At 44.2% G+C, this 12611-nt stretch overlaps 1 protein-coding gene across 1 annotated transcript in view; it reads right to left on the bottom strand.

Annotated features, from left to right (window-relative positions):
• Window positions 1-12611, bottom strand: part of PDZRN3 (PDZ domain containing ring finger 3) — a 265912-nt gene that overhangs the window by 233569 nt on the left and 19732 nt on the right. Inside the window, exon 3 of the mRNA XM_004702431.4 lies at window positions 8240-8347. Within this exon, the coding sequence (XP_004702488.1) occupies window positions 8240-8347 (108 nt within the window). The remainder of the gene's footprint in view (window positions 1-8239; window positions 8348-12611) is intronic.

Here is a 12611-nt window from a genome sequence, read left to right as displayed (position 1 = left end):
TGGGGATCCCACCGAGCCCCAGCTCCAGAGCACTGCCTGGGGGTTGAGGGATCTCAGGTGTATGAGTGATTTTCTCATTTCAAAAAGGGTGAAATGCCGATTGATGAGGACATCCCAAATGGATGAAAATGTCAACTTGTAGCACATTTGGTGTCCCTTCTACCAGGTTATACTATTAATCAAGCTTTCTATTTAGAAGTTCTGAAAAGATTGTGTAACTGTGTGTTACCAAAAAAGTCCTGATTTTTGGCAGATGGGGGACTGGTTTTGCCACCACAACATTGCACTGCTTACACAGTCATTTCAGTATGTCCTTTGGGGTAAAAAACATGCCTCCCTTACCTCACAAACCCTACTCACCTGACCTTGCTCCGTGTGACTTTTTTGTTTCTATGAATGAAGAGGAACATGAAAGGACAAAGATTTGACGACACAGAAGAGGTGAAGAGAAAACAAGAGAGGTGCTATCAGCCTTCCAAACAGATGAGTTGGAAAAATGTTTCCAAGAATGGAATCACAGATGTGACAAATGTATTAAGTGTAATGGAGAGTACTTTGAAGATGATAGGATGTTTTGTAAGAAAAAAATTAGCTTTGAAAAAAATTCAATTAAGAAAATCATTTTATTGGGGGCTCTTACAGCTCTGATAACATTCCATACATCAACTGAATCCAAGCACATTTGTACATATGTGCCATCGCCGTTTCCAAAACATTTTCTAATTGAGCCCTGGGTCCCCCTCATATTTTCTGCTAACAAACAGTCTTCTTTACCCAGCTTGAATTATACTAGAGTGTCTTTCATCAGAACAGATTATTTGGGGAACTAAGACAATAGTTTGAAATTTCAAGTCAACACACCTACGTTTACTTCTTAAGTGGGTAATTGCCACAGAATTCTTCCCTTCTCTGGTGGATGTGGCCAGAGAGGAAACCATGCTGCAGAGGAGAGCAGGACACCTTCATCTGTTTACTACTAACTCTCCTCCACAATGGCCTGCCCATTATCTGCATCTGTTTAGCAACAATAATGTACATAGACAAAGGAACCTGGGAGCACCCTGCCTTAGGTTCTGGACTGCTAACCACAAGAATGGTGCTTCAAATATACCAGCCACTCTGCACGAAAAAGACAAGGCTTTTTCTTCCAGGAAAGACTTACAGGCTCAACATCCCTAAGGACAAGTTCTACTCTTTCCTGATTGGTAAGAATAAACTCAATAACAGGGGTCTGGTTGTTTGGTTTGTGGTATGTATATAAACAAGAGATATCAGAACAGGAAATGCCATTGGAAACTCATCTGGATTATAGGTTACATTTATTTTCTCCAAAACCAAGTAAAAATAATATGGAAACAATCTTTATCAATAATTTTAAGTCTTCACTAACATCTAAACTACAGATTAGAAATCATTCAAAAGAAGGTAACGAAACATAATCCCCTACCTAATTCATAATAAAAATTCATTTATTAAACAAAAAAAGAAGGAAATAGCACATTGCTCCCTATTTCAAAAGGGACTCTTGTAGGAGCTACAGATAAGTCAGGCGGCCTTAGGCTGGAATTGGAGGCGCAAGCATATCTCAGAGATTGTGGCTTCAATTCAACAGTGGTATTGCAATAAAGCAAGTTCCACAAATTTTTCCCCTCTGGTACATATAAAAGTGAGATTTATACTGTACCACAGTCTATTAAGGAGCCCTGGTGGTGTAGTGGTTGTGTGTTGGACACTGCTAACCAGGGGGTCAGCAGTTTGAAACCACCAGTCACTTTGAGGGAGAAAGATGAGTCTTCCTACTCCAGTAAAGAGGTACAGTCTTGGACAGCCACACACAGACAGGTTTTCCCTGCCCTATAAGGTTGTTAAGAGGCAGCACTGACTCAATGGGAGTCAGTTCAGTTTGGGTTTTTTTTGGGTGGTTTTTTTTGTAGCCGCTTAAGTGTGCAACAGCATTAGGAAAAAGTCTAAAATGTTGTGAAAATTACCAAAATGACAGTCATGAAAGGAGTAGCTGCTGTTAAAAAAACTGTAATGTCCAAAAGAATATTTTATGACCTATTTTAAAGTTCAATACTGTCTGTGAGAGGATAACATCCATGCTCTCTACAAGGAAGACCAGTTAATAAGACTATTATTTAAGTTGATCCACTAACCACTACTGCTAACGATGAAGAAATGGAAGATGTTCACCAATTTCTGTAGTCAGAAACTGATCAAACATGCAATCAAGATACATAGAAAATGACTGGTAATAGGAATGGGAGAGTTGACAACAAATGAGAGGAAGTTTGGCAGTTGGAAAATATGTCTTTGGTGACAGAAAAAAAATGCTGGAGATTGCTTAATCAAATTTTGCAAGGTCAGTGACTTTTTCAATGAAAATAAATGCCTCTTATCAACAACATAAGTGTCTAATACACATGTGGACCTCGCCAGATGAAGTAGGACAATGGAACAGCTAAATATCAGCGCAAAGTCAGAGACTAAATTGTGGAATTAAGCAGCAATACACACACAGGCAAATTTAAGTTGACACTGAAGAAAATTAGAGCACATCCACATGAGCCAAGTACAACCTTGAATCTATCCCACCAGAATTCAGAGACCATCTCAAGAACAAATTTGATGCAGTGGACACAACATCCTGACACAATGCCTGCACTAATGGCCTCATGCGTGGCAATAACTGTGAGGAAGGCACAGGGCTGATTGTTTGATTCTGTTGAACACAGGGTCTTGAACGGTGTTGGAACAGACTCAATGGTAACTAACAACAACCAAAGTTAAGTAAAAGGGTTTTATACTCACTCTTAAGAAATATACCCAGAAGTATTTCAAGAAAAAGTACAGGGGGAAAAGAAAAATTAATAAGATGGAAATCATTGTGGAGGCTGGATAAAGACTATACTACAATTTCTCTATGATAAAACTTGCTGCTGTCCACTTGATTCCAATTCCCGGTGATCCTGTTGGTCAGGACAGCCCTGTCCCGTGGCTTTTCACATCTTTATCAAAGCGGATGGCCTCATCTTTTGCCTATGGAGTGGCTTGTGGGTTCAAATCACCAATGTTTCACTTGGCAGCTGAGCATTTAGTAGGTAGACAATCAAGGGTCCCATATTTATATGGCATTCTGCAATATTAGTTGGTCTCAGACCATTCTTTTCCTAACAACAAGAAGTCGAGAATTCTCAGTTTGCTTTGCAAGTTGCCTGGCCCTGGGAGAGAGGGCATCTACACATTGTAAGAAACCTTGTTAGCAATGACAGACCAATTAAACCCCAAACAAGCAAACCGAGAATGAGTAGCTTCACCATGGCCACTGAGATAACACAGTTTTTGTGACCATTTCCTTAGGACTTCAAATCAGAACACTTCTGAATGTGCATTTACAGAAGACTGTACGAAATATTGGTCATTATCAACAGAGTTTAAGCTATCCAATTTCACCACAGCCTAGTTAAGCAGAACACTATATTTAACCCATGCAGTTGTTATAGCAGTTCACATACCACCAAATGAGAGACCAGTACAACACAAAAGCGAGCTCAGCCCAACTAAAGAAGCTTGAAGACTGACTAAGCATACAAATGCGGATGGCCCCCATCAAACTGGAGAGCGAGGTCAGCAGAGTTGCAGCACAACGGTGTTTAATCTGCATGTCCTTCTGGTCCAAAAAAGAAAAAAAGTAGGAGGGTCAAGAGGAAAATCATTTATTGAGTACATTCCTTAGTAAATCTTGGATTCCCTGTGCTTTTCTCAGCACTAACATTTTTCCAAATGGGATATTTACATAACAAGGCAAATACTTCACATGGAGCTCAAATGCATTGGTTTAGTGAGGTGATTCAGTGCTGGAGGAAAGCAGCTGACTGGACTTCCTGAGAGATGGTAGGCTTCCCACATGGCAGGTCCCTTCAGGGTAACACTGACCTAAAGTGACTGTTAATCTTTTGCTCTCTCTTAACTAACTTCGAGTGGTGTTTAGTAGAATGGGATTGGCCGGGAGTTGGGTAGAGAAACAGTTGTTTATCCTACACTTCGCATTGCAAAGGGCCTTCCAAAGTAGCCAAAAGAATTAAAGCCCACCGTTAGGATGGCTGGTAGTATTAAGGTAAAAAAAAAACTAAAGAAAGCCTCAAATTCACTGCCACTGAGTCAATTCTGAGCCATCAGAACAGGAGCCATGAATTGTCTTCAAAAGGTAGTTTAGGAAGCAGGTTTAGAAAGCAGGCTCTAAGAAGAGAAAGAACCACCACTGTCTACTTGCACTTTAAGGACTTTGGCTGGCTCGTCACTTGCTGTATCTCAATACTGTTGGAGTGTAGGACAGTGGAACAGTCTGCCCATCTTGTCTCAGGGCAGAGGAGGGACCCAGACTCTGGTGGAAAGTGTGAGCTCATGGGCCAGGGCAACTCAAGCTGGAGCACACAGTAAGAGAGATGCTCAGGTCTGTTCCATGGTGGGCCAGGCCAGCTGAGGTCTCCCAGTAGGCCCGGAGGGCACAGGGCAGGGACTGGAAGAAAACAAGTCTCCAATGCACTGCGTCTCCTTGGTGTGGGGCCTCACTGGGGAAGTGCTGGTGATGTACTAGGTTATACCACAAGGGCAGCAGCAGCTTTCTACCCTCAGAAGATGGTAAAGTCTTGGAAACCCAAAGAGGCAGCCCTGCTTTCAGGGTCTGAAGCTAGAATAGACTCCATAACACTGGGTCGGGTTTTATCGCATTGCTATTTTCCCCTGGCATGATGATTGGATGCCAGAAGTCAATGACACAACTCCGAGAGTTCAGTATAAAACAAAGAAACTCTGTTTCCAACCAACTTCCCAGAAGTCCTGCTACCTCCTGTGTGAATCAAAGGGAGGCTGCACACCACTGTGCTCAGAGGGCCCGATGTGCTCCCTGTGAGGAGAGTCCACATGCGGTGGTGGATGGTGAGGCCACGCTGGGTGCTGGGTCACCTGCACCAAGTGGCAATTGCTGGTAGCATCACAGGACAGCTACACACGGGCACAGGCACCTGACAACTTCACCGTGTCATCCAATGTCACTGTGCCAATTTACATCCAATGAGATTTCATTGTAAACTGTCTGCCTCCATTTTTCCATTTCCTTAATACACCTGCATCACACATGATGGCGCTTCAAAAATTTAAGGAATTGAAAATAATTTTCCCATGAACTCTTTAAAGCCCTTTATCGTGTGTGTGTGTGTGTGTGTGTGTGTGTCCGTACAGATACATACATATGATGAATGACTCTCAGGATAACAAGGGAGGCATTTCAAAACATTTGGTATGAAAACAGCAGGGGTGGAATCTGGGTCTGTCCTCGGTGTCCAGGAGCTGCTGTGAGTCAGAACAGAGTGACCAGTGAAGACTTTGCAGGAAGGACAAGGCTCAATTAGTCTCCATGGTTTTCATCTCAGGACTCAGTTGTAGTCAGTAAGGTTCCTACACTAACGTCTCATAGTAGCTTGCTTACCTTCTTCCAAATAAAGAAAGGAGAGATTTGGTGAACAACTAGAGAGGCTCTGACTTCCCTGGTGACGGTACACAGGACAGTAAAAAGGCACGCTTAGAACAATAAAATTCCTGCCTGGACAAAGGCTCAGGTGCAGGTGAGGTGAACCAGAGAACATAATTTTAAGCCATGGGACTCTGTGTCAAAGGGGATTAAAAGCAGGCGGTGCAGAGCACCGTTTGTCAACTGCCATTACACATCCAGCCACTCTCCATTGTGCTCCTCCTCCTCCTCTCTGTCTCCACCCTGGGACGTGATTAATATTTTACATACTGTCCAAAAGGGGAATGTGGCTTCCCAGAAACAGCACTGAACATTTAAAATACAGATCGCTCTCTGCCAAGAGCAAATCCTGCCCAGCTGTAGATTTCTCATTTGCAAAACATAAGACCAACAAAAATTCCATTACTGAGAGAAGCTGGCTGTTCCACCAAACCCTTGGCAGCAGAAGCTGTACTTATCTTTTTGAACAATGGCCTTAGAAAATGTATTCTCTCTCTCTCTCTCATACACACGCACATAACACACACACACACACACACACACACACACACACACAGAGGCAATAAGTAAGCATCTGAGCACTCAAGAAAATGTTCTTGCCCAAGTAAATCCCTGTTAAGGAAAATTCACTCCCTCCCAATCCGGGGAAGTACTCAGGCAGACGCCAAAACCCATGCATGGCACAAAGAACCCCACATTTAAGAACATTTCACAAAGTCAAAGCCAATGTATCCATTATCAGTCATGTATTTAAACAAAACCAAGTGCCCTGTGCGTATATGAGCTGCCACACTGCACTGGGCCCCTCAAAGACGTGACCCTTAAGCCCCAACTTGTTCAGTTTGTTTCCCCTGTGAGATTTCACTGCACATTTTCGCGAGGATATAAATTATCCTGACATGTCCTGCTTTGTGCTTGGCAGAAGCCATCCAGATGAGTCTGGGAGAGTGAGAAGTTGTTCTCTAACTTCCCAGCACTGGTTTCCCCAAGAGATGCATGTGGCCACATTCCAGTGGGACCCATGAATCTCCCCTCCAGGGTCTCTCCTGGTCACCACTCCCACTCCACCTCAGAGTTTGAATCAAGGCCATGAAAAAATTCTCAGGAAATGCAGACGCTATGCTAATGTGCTTGGAACAACAAACGCCCACTGGTACCAGTGCCGTTCTTCTGGTTTCAATACCTAGGATGCTGTACTAGGGCTATGGTCCATGGGTGAGTTTATTTCGGGAGCTGACATATTATCTTCGATCCTCATAAATTTTTTTTCCTAAAAGAAGAACTAACAAAATGCAGTCCATGCATTTCCTCATTACAAGAGTCCTCGAAGTGGTCCAAAGAACAACAGCAAAAAATTTCCTTTGTAACATACTTTGCAACAAGAGTCCATTCAAGGAAGCAATGGTTAATTCTTCCCCTTTCAACCTCTCAGAGCAACCGACAATGATGTCTAACCCTCTTCCAAAGTGCTGCATGATCAGGCCCAGGGATCTACCACCCTCAGTGCAAATCTATGAAATGGCTACAGGAAGTAAGTAAAACGCTCTGGATACATAATCATCGCCACAGTTATCAACCAGAATATGAACATGTGACGCTGTGGTTCCACAGCATGGGTTTCCGCCTGGGTCTGTCCATAAAATATGAAGGCGCCGTTTCCCTCTTCAACCCTCCTCAAAGACGTCTGACCCCTTCGAGTTAAACTACATGAAACTGCATCCGTGGGCCTTTTCAATTCCTTTGAGTTGATGGAACAAAAAGTCTAAGGTGGCAAGAACAGGGCTATAAAACAGAGGAGATAGGATCTTCCACAGAAATTCTCATAGAATAGCCCTGGTTACCCTCAAAGAATTAGCAAGTGAACTGGTATAATGGGGAGAAAAAAATTGCTCGGATCAACTTTCCTGTTTGGGTTTTTTCTTTTTTTTTCAACTTTCTTAAAAACTTCTTGCTAATAGGCCTCTTTGATTACTCTGTATCCATCTGAAAATCCACCATGAGGAGCTCTGGAATTCCAACGAACAGTTGCATGATCTTCTAAGCCGACCTCTCTGCCCCAGTGACCCTCTCAGAAGTCACCTTTGTGATTGGACCTTTGTGTAAGGCCTCCAAGACCAGGATGAGTGCAGGACCGAGAGAACTTGTCTGCAGCCGTCCACATGGCAGAGCATGTTCAAACACATTTTGTGCATGTACGAACCCTAGCGGCATTATTTTTTTATTTCCTCTCATATAAAACTTTGCAATGGTGTGTGAAGAACTGAAAATGAAGAAGCTGCTGAGGATGTGAGTAACTAGGGCTGCCATGAGCTCTGAGGTCAATAGATGGACGCCAACCTGGGCACAATGGTACCCCGGCAACCAACCTGGACAGTGACCAATTGTACAAGGCCTGTTCCTCTGGTTCTAACTCACACACAACTCTCCGGTGGTCTCAGCTCAGAGCTGTAACTGGAGCACACAAAACGGATGCACGGCGCACAGGAAGAAGCAAATCCTGAACATGCCACACGTCATCTTGCTTCTCTTATGTAACAAAACTCTAACACCAAGGCCATCAACACGCTGACCCCACACAAGCAAAACGTCTGCCTCCTGCCGATCTCCTCCAACAGACGCCTCCCCGCCAGTCCAAACATGCTGCTTCGGGCCAGACGCAGAAGGGACAGCATTCACACCATTACAAGGCACTGGCCAGTGTCCACATACCTCGATAATCCTGTCGTGAATTTGCAGGCCTCCTTCCTTGGCTGCAGGCCCACTGTCAACTACTTTGGATACAAAGATTCCTTCACTGGACGATCCATCTTGGTTGTCCTTTGGGTTTAAAAAAAAATGCACATTCATAAGAGCTAGGCATTAAGCTGGCTATGAAAACAAAGCTTATACTCTTAAAATAACCGTTGACCCTTGCTGGTGTCAAACGCGGTACTGAGATAAAAGCTGTTTCCCCTCATTCTGTTTGCAGCCAACACTAACACAGATTGTCGTCCCAACTCCCGGCACACCCCTGTGTGTGGAGTAAAATGGTCTCACGGTTTTCAGGGCTGTGGCCTTTGGGAAGCAGACTGCCTTCCCTGTCACCAAAGGTGCCTGTGGGTGGTCTCAAGCCACCCCCTGCACCTAGTCACAACCATTTGTACCACCCATGGGCCACACGTGTGTGGCAGAGGAAATCAAACTATACACAATGATACAAAACACTAAGCACGCCATTCCCAGCCCAATGTCCGCCTTGCAACATGAGAACATGTCTTTGCAGTTTATGCCTCCTTCCTTACCCATTTTCACATCTCACTCTCTGAACATGTGGCTGCCCCTTCTTGTACACAGCAATGAGCTTTACCCACTCTGGGACTCCTTTCCTCTCCTACTGAAATTGGGAAATTGGCAGGCTTTCTTATCAATCCTGAATCTCTCCCTACCTCCCTTAAATCCAAACAGGAGCCCAACACAGGGGTAATGCGCGTACTTTCCCATTACTGCTATCAGAGACCAGGTTGCGCTAATAGACCCCTAGCCACATGTTGGCATATGTTTGCTGTGTGTGTTTAGGAAAACTCCGAGCAGTGGAACTCTTGGGTCACAGGACATGCACATTTGACAGATATTGCCACACTGGCCTCCCCAACTCTGCCCAGGAGACAGAGTGAATGTTTTCCTACGTTCTCGCTAGCACACAGAAGCCTTGGTGCTATACTGGGCTAGATGTTGGGCTGCTAACGACAAGGTCAGCATTTTGAAACCAGCAGTCACTCCAAGGGAGAAAGATGAGGCTTTCTACTCCAATAAAGAATTAGTCTTGGAAGCCCACAGAGGCAGTTCTACCCTGTCTCACAGGGCCACAGTGAGGAGGAACTGAATCACTGACGGTGAGTTTTTTTTTTTAAGAGCACACAAAATGTAAAAGCTTCAAACATTTTTAAAGCCCCTTCATCAAGCTTTTAATAGCTAATAACATGGCAGTCAAACGAGATACTGCATTTTTGTTGCTTTGCACCACAAGGTTCCACATCACTACCCACCCTGGCCACCCACCTCATCCCACCATATAAAGCCTGGTTTCTGATCTCTTCCACATCCCTCTGCAACTTAAAAATCAAGACAGATCCTTCCTGAGGAAAGAAGAGAATTCGGTGGTGAAACTATTTCCCTGTCTGAAAACGGAAAGGTTCCAACAAGCTCATAAAAAAACTCACTGCACGTTCTTGGACTTCTTTCCAAAGAGTACTGCTATTAAGTATAAGGATTACATAGCTCATGATTAACGGGTTTAGAAATTAAATGGCATAAGCATGTGTTGTTCCTAAAGAAAATTGCTTGATATAGAAGTTCAGGATGTGCCACGAAATCTACAAAGTCCTGGTAAATCCCTTGCCATAACGCCATGAGGAGATCTATTTCAATTACTACGCTGAGCACAAACACAAGGCAAGTTTCATGTGTTAAAAAGAACTGTGCACACCTCACCAAGAGCCTAGAACTTGTACGGTACAGAGGAAGAGGCGTGACTTGAATCAGATGTATTCTCCCCTTTCTGCTGCAGCAGCAGTAACTGAGGTTGGAAAAATGCCCACCTACCCTCCCTCTCCCCACATACACACTGATTTACCAAAAAGAGCCAAAACCCCAGCCTAACATGAACAGTGAGTGTTTTTCCCAGCATTTACCCCCATGTGACAAAGATATGTCTCTTAACAGCCATCTGGATTCCATCAACACTCTTCCAAGGGAATGGCCAGGCAGCTGTGGGTGCTGTGTTAGATCACCTATCCTCAAAAGGCATCACCCTGCTCTGCAGACCTACTGCACACTAACCCTTTACAGTGGGAAGATTTTCCTCTCTCTGCAGCCTGATGCCCAGATCTGAACACAGCTGTGTAGCTCCCCACAGGTGTCCTCACACACAATACAGTCCATTAAGTCCATTCTGACTTATAATCTTGTTCCCTAAGGTTTGCGAGAGTGTAAATGTTTAAGTGGGCAGAGAGCCTCATTGTTCTCCCTCGGAACCCTTGACCATTCTGTTAGCAGCCCAGCGCCTAACCCAGAGTGTCCCTAATTATTGAGCACATCGTAAGTGTGCAATGAGTGCTCTATGTCTATCACTTAATCCTCACAATAACCTCAAGGAGTCAGTATCCATTTCACAGACAGAAAAAGAAAGAGAAAAACAAAACAAAACCTGGTCTGAGAGAAGTCATGCAATGCCACGGAATGAGTGCAGAGCTGGGTTTCAAACCAGGAGAGTAGCCTGCGCTGTAGGCAGTAATGTCTCCTCCTGTGAAACCCAGTAGGAAAATACATGGATTCAGAAGTCCAACATTCCAGGCTATGGAATATTCCAGAAGAAGAACGTGAAGAGTCTCAATGCACCACAAAGAATTTATGAACAAGCTTGAGTTCCCTAAGAGTTGAGGTCAATATATCAAAATGAAAGAGTTCTGTGTTTACTCTGGTTTAATTGCGTTGCCTTTTGGGGACGGGGAAGGAAGGGAGAGGAAGAGAGAGAGATAGGGATGGGGTTTGGGCTTGGGTTTGTTTTAGAGACTACAAGGCACATAAGTTAAATTTTTCTTGAGTAGCATCAGAAAGTTCAAGCCAGAGCCAGAGAAGCAGGCAAGACTAAACAGCAGAGTTTAGGTTACGTCAAGACAGGGCTGAGGGTAAGGACAGCATGGAAAAAACAAAACAAAACCAGAAGGCACAGAATCAAAGAAAACCCGATCAAGTCTATTCTTGATAGGTACATTTTTCACTTAAAAGGCATCTCTGTGTTCTCAGTATGCCTGGCTCCTCTCCTAACACATTTAAAGTTCAAGCTATTTATCATGGTGAGCGAACATGGCTTGGGAATGACACCGCTTTGCTGACTTGTGTAAGGGGAAAATGAAAGGGACTCTTTGCATCCCTGGAGTCCCGGACAAGGGATTCATTTGAGAGGTTCGGGGCACGAGATTGGCTGCTGGTTCTGAGAGATGTGAGAAGTAACGAATGAGCGATGCCATTTTGCTGAGAGCATTACGTGCAGCATCAAAAGCCTTATGTCAGAGCCCCACAGCTGAGTTATTTCACAACTCAACCACGCATTTAACACAGGCATTCCTTGGGAGATACGGGAAGCATGGGTGTTGCATTCTACTTCCATTAATGAGCACTGTGGGCACACGCCGAGGCTCAGCTTGCCTTTTAGTGTGCTCCCCACGACCTGCCAGATGACCCCGGCTGCAGTGCAGAATCCACGTATGTCTCCTTGTGCTATTTCTCCTAATCTGGACAAGTTTTAAATAACAACTAACAGAAAAACACCATGACAGACACCTACATATGGTGGTGTTAGGTCTTCCTCTACACGCATGCAATTCTTACCAGAGAGCACATAAATGAGAATCTACAGTAATACGTAGTACAGTCTGTCTGGATAGTACTTCAACTCCTTTTTAAAGTGAAAAGAAAACCTATGGCATCCTCTGTGATAAGCTTGTAGGAGACGTGTGTGTGCCCAGGAGAATGGGCACATCTTTCTCTCCTTTTGGTGTACAGAAACCAAACACCACCTTCACTGCTATCCCGGCTGTAAAATACTGGGTTTCCTAACAATCACTCGGCTATTGGTGCCCCTTTCTTTTCCTTTTTCTGGTGTGGCAAGACCAGAGGTCGAGAACAGACTGATCTTCGTGGCTTATTTGGCTACAGAAGCTTCTAAAAGATCTAAAGGCTATGTGAATCTTAGTTTATCAAAGTTGTTCCTTAAAACTGCCAATAATGGGTGGGGGAGCAGAGTGGTGACAGTAAACTATCTGTGTTAAATGGAAAAGCATGTTCCAGAAGAGAAGTTGGAAACGAGGAGCTCAAGTTCTCAGCCAGGCAGTCCTTTCTTTAACCTCGCCACATGCCGTTTGCTCCCTTCGCCCTGCGCCAAGGAGCTGCAGGACAGCAGGACTCTCCCAGCAAGGAGACTTCAGAGCAGCGCCATGGCACCCAGACTACCAGTGAAAGCACGGAAATCACAGTGTGCAAATTTTCACTACAATTCTTAAAAATACTACATACAAATAAATGACAAATAAAAACTCACTGC

Source organism: Echinops telfairi, unplaced genomic scaffold (genome assembly GCF_000313985.2).
Source record: "Echinops telfairi isolate 266 unplaced genomic scaffold, ASM31398v2 ScPeMD7_31;HRSCAF=116, whole genome shotgun sequence".
Taxonomy (NCBI): domain Eukaryota; kingdom Metazoa; phylum Chordata; class Mammalia; order Afrosoricida; family Tenrecidae; genus Echinops; species Echinops telfairi.
This window is presented reverse-complemented; position numbering and strand designations above follow the sequence as displayed.